At 40.4% G+C, this 20,741-nt stretch overlaps 1 protein-coding gene across 18 annotated transcripts in view; it reads right to left on the bottom strand.

Moving 5' to 3' along the window:
- atp2b2 (ATPase plasma membrane Ca2+ transporting 2) overlaps positions 1 to 20,741 on the bottom strand; it is an 889,877-nt gene that overhangs the window by 88,556 nt on the left and 780,580 nt on the right. For all 18 annotated transcript variants that reach the window (XM_073072083.1, XM_073072084.1, XM_073072085.1 and 15 more), the window contains 2 exons: positions 17,670 to 17,911; positions 16,072 to 16,306 (listed from right to left, as the gene is read on the bottom strand). In XM_073072083.1, coding sequence (XP_072928184.1) covers positions 16,072 to 16,306; positions 17,670 to 17,911 — 477 coding nt within the window. The remainder of the gene's footprint in view (positions 1 to 16,071; positions 16,307 to 17,669; positions 17,912 to 20,741) is intronic.

The raw sequence follows: 20,741 nt of genomic DNA, 5'->3' as shown, positions 1-20,741 counted from the left end.
ACAACGGGACTCCAGGTTGGGAACCCCTGCTGTAGAGTTGACAGAGAATGAAGCGGAAAAGCAAAAAAAAAAATCCAGTGAATGGCAGTTGTGTGGGGAAAAGAAATGCCTTATTAATGAGAGAGGTCAGAGGAGCATAGCAAGATTGGTTCAAGCTAATAGGAAGGCAACAGCAACTCAAGTAACCACGCACTATAAAAGTGGTGCGCAGAAGAGCATCTCTGAAAGCACAGCACATTGAACCATGAAATGGATGGGCTACAGCAACAGACCACCCTGGTTTCCATTCCCGTACCTATTAAAGTGACCACTGATGAAGTAAGACAATATTCTAGAAATCCTTTGCACCAGTAAGCTTGGTACAATGCCCCCAAATAGATTTGCAATGGCTTAAACCAGAAACTGGCTACCACCTTCTCAATGGCAAACTGGCAATGATTGGCCTTGAGATGTTCCCACAAACAATGATCTCACCTTCATCTTGTAATTTTATGCCCTCATTATTTATTGGTATTTATTTATATTTGCATTTGCACAATTTGTCGTCTTCTATGCTCTTGCTCTTTTATTGTTCCTGTTGACAGATACGATTCTATAGATTTGCTCAGTATGCCCACAGGAAAGAGAATCTCTTGATTGTATACGGTGATGTGTATGTACTCTGTCAATAAATTTTACTTTGGACATCTAAAGAAATTCTGATTCTCGTACCCGAATACAAAAAAATAAATGAGACTGGCAGATACTTACAGTTTGAAAAGCAAAACACACAAATGCTGCAAGATAATAAAATTCACTCCATATAAATTATTACCAAGCAATTTAAAAATGAAGTTGTATTGAATTGCCTTGTTTGTTATTCAATGTAAAACCGAGAAATTGTTCTGAAAATTCTAAGCACACTTCAGTCAAATTAAGTATTTTGCTTCTCAGAGACAAGAAGTATCTTTTGCACGTTCATTTATCTTTGCTGCATTCAGGTTGCACAGACTTGCAATGCAATTATTTATGAGCAATTTCCACACTGAGATTCTCACAAGCGTCATGCTTTGCTGCAAGAGGTGCAAGCTTTTAATTATATTCGAAACAATCATTACAGATTAGCACCCGTTCTGACCCTAAGCAACAATTTGCTCTGACAATGATTTTAAAATGCAGACTCTATTGTAGTAAAGAACAGCTTTTCGTTGCTTTCATAAGACATAGGCGCAAACTTAGGCCATTCAGCCCATCTAGTCTGCTTTGCCATTTGATCATGGTAATCTATTTTCCCCCTTAAACCCATTTCCTTACCTTCTCCCAGTAATCTTTGACACCCTTACTAATCAACATTCTATCAACCTCCGTCATAAATATACCCAAAGACTTAGCCTCCACAGTCGTATGTAGTAATAAATTCTACTGATTCATGAGTCTCCGGCTAAACAAATTCCTCCTCATCCCTGCTCTTAAGGGGCATCCTTTTGTTTTGAGGCTGTGCCCTCTGGTCCTAGAATCTTCCTCTATGTCTCCATGTCCACTCTATCTAGGCCTTTCAATATTTGGTAAGCTTCAATGCAATTTCCTCTTATTCTTCTAAACATCAGTGAATATAGGCCCAAATCATCAAATGATCCTCATATGCTAACCCTTACATTCCCTAGATCATTCTTGTAAACCTTCGACGGACCCTCTCCAATGCAACGACATCCTTCCTTCGATATGGCATCCAAAAATACTTATAATACTCCAATGTCTGAACGACATCGTAGGAAGACTCAGCATTGAACCTTTGCGTTTATGTTCTAGTCCTTTCATAATCAGTGCTAATATAAGAATTATATTGTATTTGCTTCCAACTTTATTATTTGTGTATGATTCAATCCTTACTTTGTACTCTGTCTATCACTAAAAATATCCTCTTTTTGTGGTTATGAGACATTCTCAAGGTGACTGGCTGCTCGGGCAGCTTAAAAGCATTGTGGATGCCGAACCCCAGGGATTCCTGGCACCCGAGAGCGATCAACTTCAGCAGGGAAGCTGCCGTTGCCACGCACTTCTTAAGATCTTTGTCGGCCGTTTTCATCCGGATCAGTGACATGCATTTATGGCGCGGTTACCAGTGCTTAGTGTTAGCAATCTGCAATGTGACCCTGATGTAGTCATTTCTGAGCTGAAAGCAAAGAGGAGCAGCCTGTCAAATTTTACAGGCTTGCACAGCTAAGTATGTTAAGCATTTTTCTGTGCCAAATTCAAAAGTGCTAAGAGATAATAGAACTTACCCTTAAGAAACAATACACAGTATATTAAAAATCGTATTCAAATATCCAAAATGTCGTAATTTCTTTGAATATTAATATAATGATTTAGTTTTCTTCTTGAAAATAATATTTTCCGGAGGGAGGGAGTTACGTATTTTCCTTGCTTTTAAACTGTACACATTTTGATGGGGTACCGTCTTCTTGAAAATTTGTTGTTTTGCTCATGAGGTGAAACTCTATTACCATCATCATGTTCAAGCTAATGATGCCAGATGGACGGGATAGATGTAACCGCTGGGGCTGAGTGGGAAGCCTGGCAATGGAATAGCACTTGAAGTGTCGGAGCCGGCATTTAAGGGTCCTTTACAAGTTCCCCCATCTCCCCACTTTTTTTATGCTGTCATCTTCCCCCCTTCCTTCCCAGACCTTGGCCCGAAACGTTGACTGTCTGTTCGTTTCCACAGATGCTGCCTGACTGCTGAGCCATGCGCGTTGCAGCGTTTTGTTACCTTTGCCTGTTGAGGAAAGTGGAGAGCACTCTCACGTTTTTAACTACACGTGGCTGAATCCTGGTGCAGGAGAAGCAGGAACAGGGATTGTTGCTGACTGGATGAAGCCAAAGTAAAGATCAAGGTCAAAAAGTGCCTGGATGAGGCAAAGATAGTGTACCTGCCGCAGCTAAGGTATCACATGCCTACAGAAGTCTCTGGAATCAGAAGGAATGGGAAAAACAAGAAAACCATCTTCCCATGTGTTATTTGCATTCAAGGAGAAAAAAAAGCTGAGAAACACTGCAAAATATAGAAGCTGAGAAACAATTTAAAATGTAATGTAAATCTTTTTCATCCTTAGAAGGGCGACAATAAAAGTTGTGTAGATAACTGCTTTCTGTTACTTTATTTGTGTGAAAAGCTGTGCTCTGACTTATGGCCACATCCAGAAGTGACATCATCATCATCATCATCATTATGCGCTATGTCGTATGACATGGCTGATCATGGTCTTTGACCATGATTGTCCTTGGCAAATTTTTCTACAGAAGTGGTTTGCCACTGTCTTCTTCAGGGAAGTGCCTTTACAAGACAGGTGACCCCACCCATTATCAATACTCTTCGGAGATTGTACGCCTGCCGTCAGTGGTCGCATAACCAGAACTTGTGATATGCACCAGCTGTTCATTTGACCTGCTCCCAGGGCTTCACGTAATGCTGATTGGGTGTGGGGTGGGAGAGTGCTCCTCCTTGCCAACAGTGATCTGCAGGCTAGTGGAGGGAAGAATTGGCTTACACCTCCTTTGGTAGACACATATCTCCACCCTCCCACACAAGAAATGGCACAGATATCGCATTTTGGTGCCCTAATGTCAGAGGGGAGGATGCCCAAACAGGCATTATCTTTAGAGGCTATCTCTTGAAAGTTATTGTAGGAGCATTCAAGTGTAGACACTTCCTCATTGACAAAACTCAATGTATTCCCATCAGCATATTGGCTTTAGTGGGCACAAATCCATGTTGGAGTTCCAAAGGATTTTTAACTGAGAACCTTAGGGAAATAGTGACCTTAATAATAACGGGAAAAACTCGGAGTTCTTGGGACAACGAGAAAGTCAAACATGCAGCTGCTGGCATTTCACTGTTATAACCTCTCTGATAAGGTAGAAAGGCGGTCTTTCAAGAAAACAGGAAATGTGAAGATTCACAAAAAGAGGATTTTAAAGTCATGATGAACATCTGCCAGGTTTCTGAAATAACAGTGGACCTGCATATGCTGTTTGTCTTGAAAGCATTATCATCATCCTCTACATTGCATTGATTCCATGGGTTTATCCAAAGAGGTTCCATTGCTCGGCAATTTTTACTTGCAAATTAATACATTGGCAAGAAGTCTTGGAGGCAAAACAAAGGCTTTAATCCAAATGGATGAAGGTATAAAATACATATCCAACTATCCATCCACTTTAAAGAAAGCAACCGAATTCCTGTGGCCAATTATACATCCATTTTATATGGACAAACCTTTCAAAAGTTGCTATGGAGACAAAATTGAATAATTAAACCCTTTGAACGGACTTGCCAATTGCAGAAAAATTCCCCACTGCAACAAAAACACTGTGTGCAGTCCTTTAGCTCTTGAGAATTGTTTGCTTTACGTATCCTAAACAAGGGTTCAAATCTGTACTGGAAGGTTAGAAAATCAAAACTATTCCTGGACTCTTTTATCCATATACAACTAAATTAATTAACAGCAACAGTTCGGGCTAAAATTAACCCAACCTGTTCAGCTCTGTGACTGTGAAAACATTACAATTAACAAAATCATGCTTTGTTGCTCCATTCTCCACTATACAACTAGTCTCTGACTCCTCAAATTCAACTTTAGTTACCATTCACCCAGACGTGAATATAGCCAAATAAAGCAGCATTCCTCCAGGCCAAGGGGCAAAACACATTGCCAACAGCACAGAACACACTGCATATAGCCTAAATAGCACATATCGTTACAATTTCAGAAGAACATAGTCACAAAGAAAATAATATAACCCAAGTCCCATGGGGTAGGCATGACTGTAGATTGTCCTGGCCCAGTTTGTTCTTCCACCGAGCAAACACTGGAGGGCAGCACTGAGCCACACCAGAGACAGCGCTGAGCAAACACCAGAGGGCAGCACTAACAGAATGAGAGTACAGAATACACTACAACCAGATGCTAAGTATAAAAAGATCATTCAATCTGGACTCATACTTAGCACAGACCCGATTATTTGAGTAGGTTTGCTGACCTGGATGAAAGGGATTGGCAAAAGTCAGTAATTTGTGTTTTCCAAATCAAAGTTTGGAATTAATTTACAATTGCCAAATGTGTTTTAAATAAAACGCATTAACCTTTAATTTCAAATTGATCTTCCACTTTATAAAATTACTTGTCTATTTTAACTGCTTTTCTTGCTGTTCCTCTCTGCGCCTTATATTCTAAAAGGGCCATAAAACAGTAATAAATAAGAATGGGGAGGAATTAGACAACTTCTTCAGCAAAAAATATTAACAATTATGTCTTTTGCATTTACAACTTTGAGTACTGTTGGATGGGTCTCCCAGCAGAGAACTGTGTGAGGATATGCTAAGTCTGGATGATAGAATGTTAGAACATAGAGCACAGAACAGTCCAGCACAGGAACAGGCTCTTCAGCCCAGAATGTTGTGATGAACCATGTAAAAATAAATTTAAAAAGCCCATAAACTAATCCTTCCTTCTGACACAATACCCATATTCCTCCATCTCAGCCTCCGCCACTCCAGAGCAAACAACCCAAGTTTATCAAGTCTTTCATGATAGCACACGCCCTCTAAACCAGGCAGCATCCTGGTAAGCCTCTTCTGCACCCTCTCCAATGCCTCAAAATCCTTCCTATAGTGGGGCAGGCAGAACTTCCTTGCATCCACATTGGTACCTCTCTGTGCAAATGGATCCTCAAACTCCTCATTGGCTTACCTCAATGAGGGCTGATAACAACATCACCTCCTCACTGACCATAAGCACACGTGCACTTCAAGGCTGCATGCTTGGCCGCCTGCTCTATTCTCTATACACATGTCTGTGTGATCAAGCACAGTTCCAATGCCACATACAAATTCACCAGTGACACCACAGTTGTTGGACAAATCACAGGTGGGTGATGAGTTAACATACAGGAGTGAGATACAGCAACTGGTTGAGTGGTGCTACAACAACCACCTCTCGCTTAACATCAATCAAACTAAAGAGCTGATTGTGGACTTCAAGAAGGGGAAGAAAGGTTGATAACGTACTGGTGTACACTGGGGTATTGACAGTAGAGAGAGTCAGCAGCTTTACATTCCTGGGCATTAACACATCAGATGATCTGTCCTGAGTCCAGCATATAGATGCAACCAAAGGAAGGCATATCAGCTTTCACAGCAGACTCAATGGACCAAATGGCCAAATTCTGCTCCTGTGCCTACTTTCATAGTAGGATTAGGAGAATCAGCCTCTCACTGAACACTCTTACAAACTTCCACAGATGCACTGTTGGAAGTATCCTGACTGGTTGCATTATGGTCTGATAGGGCAATCAGAACGTACAAAGCTGCAGAGAGTAGCGGACTCAGCTCAATACATCACAGGCAAATCCTCCCTATGATCAGTCGTACATCCATAAGGTGATGTGTTAAGATCTATGACCAAAGATCCCCACCATCCAGTCCATGGTATCTTCTCAGAGGTACCCTCAGGCAAGAGATACAGAAGCCTGAAGCCTCACACTACCAAGAACGGGTATCATTTGGTTCTCAGACCAACATTCACCACCTAATCTGCAGTATACAACACCTTGATCACTTTGTACTACAATGGACTTTTTTTGGTTCTAATTGTGTTCTTGTAAAAAGAGTGTACAATTTCTGTTTAATTCCCAATTTTCTTGTGAATGCTGCTGATTTGTTTCTTTATTTATTGAAATACAGCACAGACTAGGCCCTTCTGGCCCTTCAACCTGTGCTGCCCAGCAAGCCCCCAATTTAATTCTAGTTTAATCACAGGACAATTTTACAATGACCAATTAATCTACTAGTCGGTATGCTTTTGAACTGTAGGAGGAAAACGGAGCACCTGGTGGAAATCCATGGGGTCATGGGGAGACAGACAGCAGCAGGAATTAAACCCAGGTCACCTGTACTGTAAAGCATTGTGCTAACCACTATGCTACCATGCCACCCATATCTGATGCTATTTACATGTGATGCTGCTGTAAGTAAGTTTTTCATTCCATCTGTAAATTGGTGCATTTGACAATAAACTCAACTTTGAGTTTATGACTTGCACTTTACTTTCCTCAGATCATTTCATAACATGTGAATTGAAAGCTTATTTTTAAACCCAACAATTCCATGGAATTAATAGGTACAGACTTTATTTGCACATTCATCACTCTTAGGATTAAATTTCTATCGTTTCTAACAACTGAGATGAAACAAAGATTTGCTAAACTTGTATTTGAGGGAAATTAAAGATGAGCTTTATTGATGTGAAACTGTTGAATTACATCAAGTTTGAAAACTGTAACATATTTAAATAACCATCCACAGAAAGAATTTTCTCGTTTGAAATAGTTCACTAGCCTGAAGGATGTAGGGAGAGTTTAAATAGTGCTGGCACTCCAACAAACAAAAGTAAGTTAATTGGGAATGACCAAAGGGTTGTGAAACTGCTAAGTATATCTTTCTGACTTGTGGCTCTATCAATTACACACTTCTTTTCCACATTGGGTATAATTGGCCTGAAGCAATAATTGTTCTATGATTCTTATTCCAGACAGAGAGATTTGGCAAGATATTTCTTCAGTGGGAAGTGAAAACATGTTTGGGATATTGAATTGCAAGTTTCAGCTCCTTGCACTTAATAGATTACGTGGCACCCTTGAGTTGAATGACCAGGCATGTAGCAGCCCAGTCATGAAATGCGGTTATATTATGACAAATTAATTGCTATATTGCACCTATAAAGACTTACCCTAGATCTGCAAAGTTATAATTTAAATTAAAAGGATAGTGAATTGTGTTAAACATACAGTCTTGTAGTGTCCGCACTATATTCTATATTTCTGAAATTTAGATCCATAGATTTCAATTTTGGAAGCAGAATATTATATGTAGCCTCTACTACATCACACATTTAGCACAAAAAAAAATGAATTTCTACCCCTAGTATCATTTCCAGGTGTGCAATGTACTGATTAGCTTCATGCAGTCAGTAATTGAATGTAAAGCTGGACCCAGACTTAAGCATAAACATTATGAGGTGTGGAAGTGTGGGATTGACTGACAAATACAGAGCTCACCCTGTCCATTTGCCCCATCAATAACAGCACGAGGCCCAGGTTTGCAGGCTGCCCAGTGTTACAAGTCGGAGTAACCACAAATAACCTTCACCAGATCAGTCAGCATAGAATCCAAAACTCATAAGTTCAATGGGGTTTATAAGACACAGAGTTTAAAAGGCATGTCCCCTTCCATAAATGACTCACCTTCATTTTAATATATTTTGACATTTTATTTTTGCATGTGTCTTATCTAACTTTATTTTAAAACGTTCAAAGAATAAAATAAAGGAACATCTATTTTAATTTTTCATTTCAGATTCTGAGATTTTAGTGAAATTCTAAAACTAATCATGGCTGAGAAAGAAACTAAAGTTCTACCACTACCCAGCACTGCCTTCTGACAGGGGAACCTTGAAGAGCAGGATCATTCACTGTACCACCCACAGTCCAGTATTCACACAAAGCAGGCCTCTGAAGCCCGAAGTGTGGAGGGCCAGCCAGCTTGGGCCTCTATGTCCAAGCAAGCAAACAGGCATGGATTGCAGTTGATAATTCTAGGTAAAGGGAGTGGATCAAATTTCTGCTGTTCTGGAGTTTAGACTCATTGTCGACTCCATCACGGGCACAACTCTTCCCCACCATCGAGGGCATCTTCGGAGACGGTGCCTCAGGAAGGCAGCACCCATCCTTGAGGATCCTCTCCATCCGTGACATGATTACCACCATTAGGGAGGTGGTGCAGGAACCATTCAACATTTTAAAAACAACTTCTTCCCCTCTGTGATTAGTTTACTGTACGACCTGTGAACCCACGAGCACAATCTTGGTATTCCTCTTTTGCACTATTAACTTCTGTAACTTATAATAATTGTAACTTATGTGACTTTTGCCACCACAAAACAACAAATTTTACAACATAAGTAAATGACAATAAATCTGTTTCTTGTTCTATCATTGACTATGCAATAACCTTCTCAGTTGCCTAGGTATTTATGCTGAGGTGCGCTGATCATGTCATTAGATGTATGTCTGATCCACCATTTATCACCTTCGTTCTTTCTGATAAGAACTGTTTCAGCAAAAGAGTTATTCTTGGTTTGTTGCTCAATGCAGAATGCAGGCAGTGGTTAAGTGGATGGTAACAGCTCGCAAGCTAATGAATACGTGGGTAGTAATTGCAGAATCTTGTGACAGCAGGCTTTACATTTTGCTGTCTTCTCAACTTTAAGATTACTTTCAACCAGATCACCACCTAGCCTCAGGAAGTGTTTTTTTTTACAGCAAAATAATAAGAGAAAAAGCAGAGGCTATTCCAACATATTTGTCTGATTAAATAATACTACCAAAGGAACAATAACACAGCAGGTATTTAGAACTAAATTTAGTCAGTTCCTTCTAATAATTATGTGCCTGCTTTTAATCTCTGACATGCATCACTGTAACATAAAATACCTATCTAATCATCACTATAAATATTCTCAATTTCCCAAATCTCTGTTTTAATAGCATGAAAATTGCTGGAGAAGTTCAAGGGAGCTCACAGCACCTATCATTACTAGTATGCTATAAAAATAAATCAGTCTTTTTATCAGCTGTCTTTCCCTTTCTGCAGCTAATTTGGCACTAATTTCCTTTATTTCCTTCCCTGTCATTTGTTCTGTACCCTTCTCTTCATCTTTAAATGTACTTGGATATGAATACAGAGAACAAGATTCCAAGCTCAGTGTGCTGAATCCCCCTTTACAATACTGTTACCACTTCACATTTTCAGTAAACAGCAGTGCAAAAGGTGAAGTAAACAGGTATGGAATTTACACTGCTCTCCAAAAGTGTTTCTGGGCCATGTATTTGAATTACAGGGTCATAGAATCAGATTTGTACAGTACAGAAACAGGTTCTTTGAGCCAGGTCATCCATGCTGACCTTTTCCTCCATACACCAAACCCACTCGCTCACTCTAGGCCCATATTTTTGTTACCTTCACTATTTAAGTGTATATCTAAATGACTCTTATATATAGTGATTGCATCAGACTATGTTGCCTCCTTGGGATCTGGAAATTTGCAGATGACACCAAGGTTGGGGGGTGTAGTGGTTGGGGAGGAAGTCTATCAAAGCTCGCAGTGGGATCTGGACCTGCTGGAAAAACGGGCTGAAAAATGGCAGATAAAATTTATTGTAGGTAAGTGTGAGATGTATGTTGCACTTTGGCAGGACAAACCAGGTTAGGAGTTATACGGAAAATGGCGGGGCACTGAGGTGTGTGATAGTGAAAAGGGATCCAGGATACAGATCCGTAATTCCTCAAAAGTGGCATCACAGGTAGACAGAGTTATAAAGAGAGCTTTGGGCACATTGTCCTTCACAAATCAGAGAATTTAGTACAGATGTTGGGATGTTATGCATACAAGGCATTGATGAGACAAAATTTGGAGCATTTTGTGTAGTTCTACTCACCTACCTGCAGGACAGATATTTATAAGCTTGAAAGAGTGCTTAAAAATTTTACAAAGATTCTGCTGGGACTTGAAGGAAAGTCCCTGAGTTAGAGGCAAAGGTTGAATGGGTTAGGACTTTATTCCCTGGAATGTAGGAGAATGATGGGAGATCCTATTGAGGTATACAAAATTATAAGGGGTATGGATAGTGTAAATACATGCATTTTTTTTTCCTGCTGAGGTTGTGTGTCACCAGAACTAGGGGTCATAGGCTTGGGGTGAAGTTGAAATAATTAAGAGGAATCTGAAAGAGAACTTCTTCACTCAGAGGGTGATGCCAATTAGAATGAGCTGCCAGTGCAATCAGATTCAATTGTAACATTGAAGGCGTTTGGATAGGTACGTGGATGAGAGGGGTATTAAGGACTCTGGTCCAGATGCAAGTTGATGGGTCTAGGCAGAATAACAGTTCAGCGGGTTATTGGACTTGTTTCTGTGCTTTAGTGCTTTATGATTCTGGCAATGAGCTCCAGGTATCAACCAACTCTTTGTTTTAAAAAAACCCTCAGATCCTCATTAAAACTCTTTATAGCCAGAACTGCATGGAAAAAAAGTCTTGACTGTCTATACCTCTTAGAATATTTGACCCTTATAGGGTCACCCTCACTCTCCTTCGGGCAAGCCCAGTCTAGTCCAACTCTCTCCAAAACTGAAGCCCTCCAATCCAGGCAACATCCTGGTGAAGCTCCTACAAATCTGTAATTTGTGTATAAAAAAAGCTGGACAATTTTCTACTACTTAACAACCATAAAGAATATTATAAAAATTAAATAATCAGTCTGTTCTAAAGAAACACCCACATTGTTTCCTAGGCATTACTTACACTGTTAAGTTTCAGCTTAGCCATTAGTTGTCCACAGGAGCAACTGTTTGACATTATAAGCAATAACTGAGTGTCCCTCACAAGAATATCATCTGCCCAAGAGGTAAAGAAAAACAAGTCAAAAGGTGAAGATGTGTGGCTTTGCTCATACATACTTACGCTCAGTGACCACTTAATTAGGTACATCTGTACACCTGCTCATTAGTGCAATATCTACTCAGCCAATCATGTGGCAGCAACTCAATGGCATGCCGACATGGTCAAGAGGTTCAGTTGCTGTTCAGACAAAACATCAGAATAGGGAAGAAATGTGACTGCGACTGTTGGTGCCAGATGGGGTGGCTTGAGTATATCCTGGTATTTTCAAACACAACAGTCTCTAGAGTTTACAGAGAATCGAGTAGAAAAAAAAATACAGTGAGTGGCAGTTCTGTGGGCAAAATGCCTTATTGATGAGAGGTCAGAGGAACTTGGCCAGGGTGGTTTAAGCTGACAGAAAGTTGACAGTAACTCAAATATCCATGCAGTGATGTGCAGAAGAGCATCTCTGAATGCACAATCTGTTGAACCTTGAAGTGGATGGGCTACAGCAGCAGAAGATCATACCAAGTTCCACTCCTGTACCTAATAAAGTGGCCACTGTGTGTATTTCCGATCTAAATAACAATGTGGAGAGAAACCATAACACTACATGAAAGCATTGATATGTGGAGAAATGTAATTATAAGAGAATCATGTGGATATGAAGGCCCAACAAAACTCAGAAACAAAACAAGTATGGGCTGTGTGAAGATCTGCAATGGCAAGAAATACTCTTGAATAATCAGTCTGTTCTTTTTTCATTTCCAATAAACCCTAACAATCAGGTTCTTGCATCATATTTTCATCTTACTTGACCTTTAGACTGGGGTAGAATGGCTGAGGACAAAATTTTTCCAATATCAAGTTGGCCTTTGGATCAGCTCATATTTGATAACTGCTCTAATCTGCCAGCATTCAGCTGTGGGAACTGAAGACAGACCCGAACTTCCATACATTTGGTGAACAATAGAGGTACTAGATATCCTGACAGAGTAATACCATTGAATCTGTTGCTGGGCGCACGTAGAATCCAGAGTTGGAAACCAGTCTTACGAGGAAATTTCCTCTTAGACCTTTAAGAGAAAGGCCGTAGGAGGCCATGCACACGGAAGTTACCTATGTATAAGATGATTTTTCTTTGGTTTAGTGCTTGAGATACTCATAAGTTTTCATGGAATTTTAGTTACCTTCATTTAAAAAAAAAATATTTATTCTTTAGTTACTTGAATGAGGCCCATTTGAAAACTATTAAACACCATGGAAGTCCTGGCCTCGGCTTTGCTGTCTGGTGCTCAGGGCTCTTACCCACCAATTTTGGATTATAAACATCAGTAAGCCTTGGGGCTGTTGCAATCAATACAAAGTCAACTTTAATTGATTAAAATAAAAGCAAGATGAATTATTTTCACAGCTGTAAAAGCTGGAAAAAAATTAATTTTGGAAATTAAAACAATTTAAACTATTTGTTTTACTTTTCATTAACAAGTCTCTTTGATCCCTTTCCTGAAGCCCCATTTGTATTTTACCATGTATAATTTGCTTCCCGTAGACATTTAAATCCAAGTTATATTTATTGCCTAGACTTTCTACTGCATTGACATTTCTCTCCCACTGATGGCAGAGTGCATTCTAGTTGATCTTTGAAAGTCAACGTATTTAAGTGAATAGAATGAATTTCAAAGGCAGGATCCACTTCTCAAGGATGGATCCATTCTGATGCCTCGGTCCACGGCCTCCTTTTGTGCCATGATGAGACTGCCTTCAAGATTGAGGAGCAACACCTTAATTTCCATCTAGCTAGCTTCCTACCTGATGACATGAATATTGATTTCTCCTTCCAGTTAACAAATTCTCCCCTTCCCCCTTTCTCTATTCCCCACTCTGTCCTTTTACCTCTTCTTACCTGCCTACTACTTCCACCTGTGTTTCCTCATCCTTCCCTTTCTCCTATCAAAATTCCTTCTTCTCCAGCCCTTAAACTTTCCCACCCACCTGACTTCATGTATCACCTTCTAGCCAGCCTCTTTCCCCTTTCCCACCACGTTTTTATTTTGGCATCTTTCCTCCTTCCTCCTTAATCCCGAAGAAGGGTCTCAGGCCGATATATCAACTATCCCTTTCCATAGATGCTGCCTGACCTGCTGAGTACCATCCAATATTTTATATTTACAACAGACTAATGCATCCAAGTGGTGTTAAATTTCTGGGCATATGTGTTCTTCATTATGACTGGTTGAAGAACGATGTCGTTGCCTGAGCACCGTAGATACCCTATGAAAGGACACCACTAAAACTAGAGGAAACAGAGGAAATCTGAGTTAAGCAGCCCCAATATATCTAGTTCTTATTATCTCTGTGGTGAATCAACCCATTGTTATTAAGAACGAATTCAAAACTATGATTCTTTTTATTTTGATTATTTTTTAATTCCTATTGGCACTCTGCTAAGTTGCACTTTGTCTGAGTGGATTAATTCCTTGTCAGCAAGACGTCCAGAAGTCTTTTTTAATGTTTCCAACATTAACTGGCTATATTAGCTCCTATATTTTATATAACTATCTGAGTGTCATGTGAACTCATTGAGAATTTCTCAAATTTATAATTCTATGCTTTGTATACTCATCCAGATTCTTAAAAAAAGCATTAACAATTGTTCTGATTACTTTCATTTGAGCAGAAAAAGCCATGTAAAACGGTGAAAGGTGAAAAGTTTAAGGGGAATATGAGGGGAGAAATCTTCACTCAGAGGGTGGAAAGAGAGTGGAATGAGCTGCCTGCGCAAGTGGTGCATGTGAGCTCAATTTCAACGTTTAAATAGGTTTGGATAGGTACGTGGGTGGTAGGGGAAATGGAGGGCTATGGTCCTGGTGCAGTTCAAAGGGAATAGGCAGTTTAAATGGCTCAGCATGGACTGTGCTGTACTTTGACTAAATATATAAGCATGGAACCAAATTAGAAATTGTTGTTCCTTTCCACGCCTTGTGGCGCATCTGGAGGCAAGCTTGCCGTTTCTTTAGCATCTTGGTCTGTATTTTATGAGCTGCTAGCTCGATACTCAACCCAGCACAGATGGAACGTGTGCAAAGAGCCGGCCAGGTTCAACCCAGGACCACTCGTCTCAAAGCCTGGTGCAGATGCATCTACCAAAAGCACAAACTAAAACGCTTTTCTATTGTTAAATATTTTAACAAAAACCGAGCTGATTTGAATTCCTGATGGATTGGCCTGTGTGCAAACTGAATCACAGTTCTGTATTTGAATCTTTAATGAGGATGCTCTTCAGCTACTATAGACGTTTCTGAAATGGACCGGAAGAATAGTATTATTTCAGAATTCATTACGTGGTATTGTAAGAATAAAGCATTCTATTTTTTATTAGTTGCCTTAGTTTAGCAAATATAAGTAACAGCTGTGTAGAGTAATGTAACACGTAAACTGGGAATCGAGTTCATTGACGTTATCCTGTTATTCATATGGGCCATCCACCATCAAAGGCATATGTATAGAAAAGTGGTTGAAAAGGCCCATTAACAACATGAAGGATCCCACCCACCCTGCTCATAGGCTGTCTGTCCCACTCCATGTTCTATAGGTCAGTTGTGGAGAGCGCCCTCTTCTTTGTGGTGGCGTGTTGGGGAGGAAGCATTAAGAAGAGGGACGCCTCACGTCTTAATAAGCTGGTAAGGAAGGCGGGCTCTGTCGTGGGCAAAGTACTGGAGAGTTTAACATCGGTAGCTGAGCGAAGGGTGCTGAGTAGGCTACGGTCAATTATGGATAACTCTGAACATCCTCTACATAGCACCATCCAGAGACAGAGAAGCAGTTTCAGTGACAGGTTACTATCGATGCAATGCTCCTCAGACAGGATGAAGAGGTCAATACTCCCCAATGCCATTAGGCTTTACAATTCTACCGCCAGGACTTAAGAACTTTTTAAAAGCTATTATTAATGCTTTTTGAGATGGTGATTTAGATGCATATCATATTTTTTTTACTGAGTTAAGTATTGTATGTAATTAGTTTTGCTACAACAAGTGTATGGGACATTGGAAAAAAAGTTGAATTTCCCCATGGGGATGAATAAAGTATCTATCTATCTATCTATCTATCTATCCATCAGGTAGAAGGCTACGTAACATCCATGCCAGGATTACCAGTCTCAGAAACAGTTGCTTTCCCCAAGCAGAAATGCTAATCAACACCTCCACCCACTAACAAAACCACAACTCCCCCCACCACCACTACTTTAACATTTCCTGCCAGTCACCTTACATACAGACACTCCTGTATCCAACGTCACTTTATGTATATGCAATCAGTCTATGTATATAAGCTATCTTATGTATTTATATTTATTGTTTTTCTTATTGTTGTGTTCTTTATCTTAGTGTTTTTTTGTGCTTTATTTGGTCTGGAGTAAAAATTACTTCTACTTCATTCTCCTTTATACTTGTGTACTGGAAATGACATTAACCAATCTTGAATTTCGACTTTGGTTCCTTTGACTTAATCTGTATCTTACCTTTATGTCCTTGATCTCAGCATTCAATATTCCGGCAAAACAAGCAGGAAATCAGAATTTTATTTGCTTACCTCTGGTCTCACTGGGTCCTCAATGCCAACGACAGCTATACATGTCAGGTCTAATAAAATGTTGCTTTCATTGTCCCAGTCAGGCTCTGGACTACCTGGAAAGTCACGGTAAGCAATACAAATGGTCCTCAGTCCATCACAAGCCATGGGCTCGATGACCTTCTTCACCATCTCATCACGGTCACGAGGCCTGAAGGACCGTGGCTCTCCGGCACTGTTTAGGACGTTTGAGCATCTAAAGCAGAGAAACGTGTTGCTATGTCAACTCAGTATGTGTATTATATGAAAACAAATGAAACCACAGAGACATGGTGAAAAGAACTGGGTAGCACAGATTGGAAACGGAACACAAACGGCAGTGCAGACCTTCACTCTTGGTTCATCACAATACATCTCAAGCTGACCCTCCACAGGATGCCATCCAAACAGAATCATAGAGTCACTGAGAAGTACAGCACAGAAACAGGCCCTTCAGCCCATCTAGTCCATGCCAAAACCATTTAAGCTGCCTACTCCCATCGACCTGCACAGGGACCATAGCTAACATAACCAATCTATCCATGTACCTATCCAAACTCTCCTTAAATGTTGAGATCAAGCTTACATGCACCACTTGTGCTGGCAGCTCATTCTACACTCTCGTGACCCTCTGAATGAAGATATTATCCTTTGGTTCCCTTAACCTTTTCACCTTTCACGCTTAACCCATGACCTCTGGTTGTAGTCCCACTCAACCAGCTTGCATTTACCCTATCTATACCCCACATCATTTTGTATACCTCTATCAAACGTCTTCTGTGTTCTGAGGAATATAATCTGAACCTATTCAATCCTTCCTCATAATTGAGGTCCTCCAAACCTGGTAATATCCTTGCAAATTTTCTCTGTACTTGTTCAACCTTAATTACATCTTTCCTGCAGGTAGGTGACCAAAACTGCATGCAATACTCCAAATTAAGCCACACCAACATCTTATACAACTCCAACATAACATCCTATCTCCTGTACTCAATATATTAATTATGAAGGTCAATGTGCCAGAAGCTTTCTTTATGAACCTATCTACCTGTGACAACACTTTCAATGAATTATGGACCTGCATTCCTAGATCCCTTTGCTCTACCACACTCCTCAGCGCCCCACCATTCACTGTGTAAGACCTATCCCGATTGGTTCAACCGAAGCGCAACACCTCACTCTTGTCTGCATTAAACTCCATCTGCCATAGTACAGCCCTTTTCCTCAGCTGAAGCAGATCCCTCTGCAAGCCACGATAGCTTTCCTCACTGTGCGCTACACAGCCAATCTTGGCGTCATCCGTTAATTTCTCTTCCGGGCTCTGATACTGTGTTTACATGATGGAAGGAGGGAGTCTAATTTCAAAAGGTAGTGGGAACATCTAATTACTGCAATATTTTCAGACAACGCCATCGATTCCATCAAAAGATTACACTGTTAGTATTGAAACTCTTTACATTTTTCAGGGATAATTATGGTGACTTCTAGAATAGTAGTACAAACACACAATTACTACAAAAATTACACAAATGAATCATGCAAAACATTTTATTTGCAAAGTTCTATATTATTTTACATACTTTTTTAGGACAATTTCTGAGGCTCCTTTACTGTACATCCGGAAACTTCCATCTGGCATTTTGATTACAGTACTCATGGACTTCCTCTCGGAGTTGAAGGTGTAGACTTTGTAGAGCTTCTCTTCTGGTGTTATATCACGGACGGCTTGGTAGTCTTGCTTCAAGTCCAAGATAAATCCCAACAGCCCACACTCAGTCTTGTTACCAACCTGGCGGGGTAGACCAATGTCCTTGTCTGGAGGCTGGAAGAGAGAGAAAGCAAGCCCACATATATATTTCATCAGGAGCTTGAGGAGAATTGGTACGTCACCAAAGGCACTCACAAAGTTCTAAAGGTGTACTGTGGGGAGCATTCTGACCAGTTGCATCACCGTCCTCTGGAGAGGCCACTGCACTGGATCAGAACAAGCCGCAGAAAGCTGTAAACTCTGCCAGCTCCATCACGGACTCTATTCTGCCAGCTCCATCACGGACTCTATTCTGCCCAGAATCCAGAACAGCTTCAAAAGATGATGCCTCTAAAAGATGGCATCCATCATTAAGAACCCCATCATTCAGGACATGCCCTCTTCACATTGTTACCATCAGGGAGGAGGTACGGGAGCCTGAAGATACACACTCAACATTTCAGGAACAGCTTCATCCCCTCTGCCATTATATTTCAGAATGGACAATGAACCCATGAATGCTTCCTTGGAATTTTTTCCCTTCTTTTTGCACTACCTAATTTATTTTTGATATGTACAATGCTTATTATAATTTATAGTTTTTATTACTGGGAATTGCAATGTACTGCTGCCACAGAACAGCAAATTTCACAATGTATGCCAGTGATATTAAATCTGCTTCTGAGTTAGCTGTTAAAAATGGCAAAAGAGGAAAACATTCTTTGAATTTTCTCAGTGGATCATTAAGTTTGTTCCTGTTCTGAATAGGTTAATCACATTTGTAAATAAAGATAAGATTGACCTAATTAAATTTCTTTCAAGCAAATAGTTTCCATAAGACCATAAGCCAAAGCAGTAGAATTAGGCCAAATACCCATTAAAGCTGCTCTGCCATTTTATCATGGCAGATTTATAATCCCTTTTATTTATTTATTGAGATACAGTGTGGAATAGGCCTTTATGACCATTTGAGCCATGCTCCCCAGCAATCCACCGATTTAATCCTAGCCTAATCACAGGACAATTTACAATGACCAATTAACCTACCAACCGGTAGGTGTTTGGATTGTGGGAGGAAATCAGAGAATTTGATAAATACTCCATCTCCTGGAGCCCAAAGTTCATTGGACTGTGGGAGGAAACTGGAGCACTCAAAGGAAACCTATGCGGTCATGGGGAGAACATACAAACTCCTCACATGCAGCAGTAGGAATTGAACCTGGGTCACCCATACTGTAAAGTATTGTGCTAACCACTATGCTATGGTGCTGCCCCTAATCAATCCCATTCTCTTACCTCCTCCCCACAACCTTTGATGCCCGTATGAATCAAGATCCAATCTTGCATTAAATACAGTATACCCAATGACTTGACTTCCACAGCCATCTGTGGCAATGAGTTCCATAGATTCACCATCCTCTGGCTAAAGGAATCCCTCCTCATCTCTGTTCTAAAGGGATGTCCTTTTATTCTGAGGCTGTGCCCTCTAGTCCTAGTCTCTCCAACTATTGGAAACATCCTCTGCACATCCACTCTACCCAAGCAGTTCAACATTCAACAGGTTTTACTGAGGTTCCCCCTTATTCTTCTAAACTTCAGTGAGTACAGCCACCAAATGCACCTCATATGTCAACCCTTTCGTTCCTGGAATGATTCACATAAATCAATGGCATCGGTCTGAAATTTTTCCAAGCGGGCTCAGCCAACCAGACTTTGCATTCCTCATTTATCTTAACTTCATGTCTTCAGATCTGAAAGGTTAACTTCGCTGGTCAAGGTGGCCTTGCAGCCGTGTGGAAAGCCTTAAACCAGCTGCCATGGGCAACACAAGTCAAATAGTTCTCAATGAACTCCTTAGGAACCTCTCTGCTCCACTTTTACAACCAAAGCTGTCATGGCTTTTCGCTCAAACAGATTTAACAAAGATTAAAAAAGAAGCAAAGCGTTAAATACAACTATTTTAAAAAATAAATTTATATCTACAAATACTAAAAAAACTTAAAATTTCTGGGAAAAAAACCCCACAAAACAAAACAGAAATAATCTTGAAAAAGGGAAATTACTTCAGCCTCTCAAATGGAAAACATAGTTCCTACTCTGGTCCACAATCCTATTTTGATTTTACTCTGAGGAAATTGCACTGGAGACCATTTCCAGATTAAATCGTGTCAGGTACAAATTGGACTGGCCTTTTCCAGTCACGACACAAGGTGGTGAACCTGACATTTCCATGCACCAGCTGATGTTGTTATTCTTGTAAGGCAAATTCTGCCCTCACTAACAAATCAAAATTTTAATTTTTGCGCTATAATCATGATGGAAATTTCTGCTGCCTCTGTTAAAGAGCCTGTGTGGGTGGCAATAGTACACATGTAAAGTTGGTGCCTGGGTGATGGTGTTGACTGTGATGGTATGGAATCTATTCTTGCCTTGCTGCATTGTATGGTATCTCATATCTGCAGCTACCTCTAATCGGCTCCCATTATGCCACACTTGGTGCATCTCCTGTACCACCATCTGCCACTGACTCCCAATTGCACAGAACTTCCCCAAAGGCCTTTATTTTGTTGACCAGTGTACAGCACCTTTTGAAATTAATCTGGACTTATGTTAAGATGGCCAGCTGGTGGCGTAGTGACATCAGCGCTGGACCAAGGGGTGGAAGGTCCCGAGTTTGAATCCAGCTGGCTCCCATCCGTGCTGGGTTGAGCGCTGAGCTAGCAACTCGACCTCGTATAAAAGAAGTTGCCTGCTACAGAAACATCCAACAGCAAAAAGCTGATGGCCTATGCTCTCTTGTGAGTTGAAAGGCAATTTCTCGTTTCTTTCTTTCTATGGTAAGATGGCAGCATGTTTGATTGTAGCAGTTTCTATGGGGTCGAACAAAGGTGTTATTGCTCTTTCT

The sequence above is a fragment of the Hemitrygon akajei genome, chromosome 19, assembly GCF_048418815.1.
Source record: "Hemitrygon akajei chromosome 19, sHemAka1.3, whole genome shotgun sequence".
Lineage (NCBI taxonomy): Eukaryota > Metazoa > Chordata > Chondrichthyes > Myliobatiformes > Dasyatidae > Hemitrygon > Hemitrygon akajei.
The sequence above is the reverse complement of the archived record's forward strand: the minus strand, read 5'-3'. Positions and strand labels throughout refer to the sequence as shown.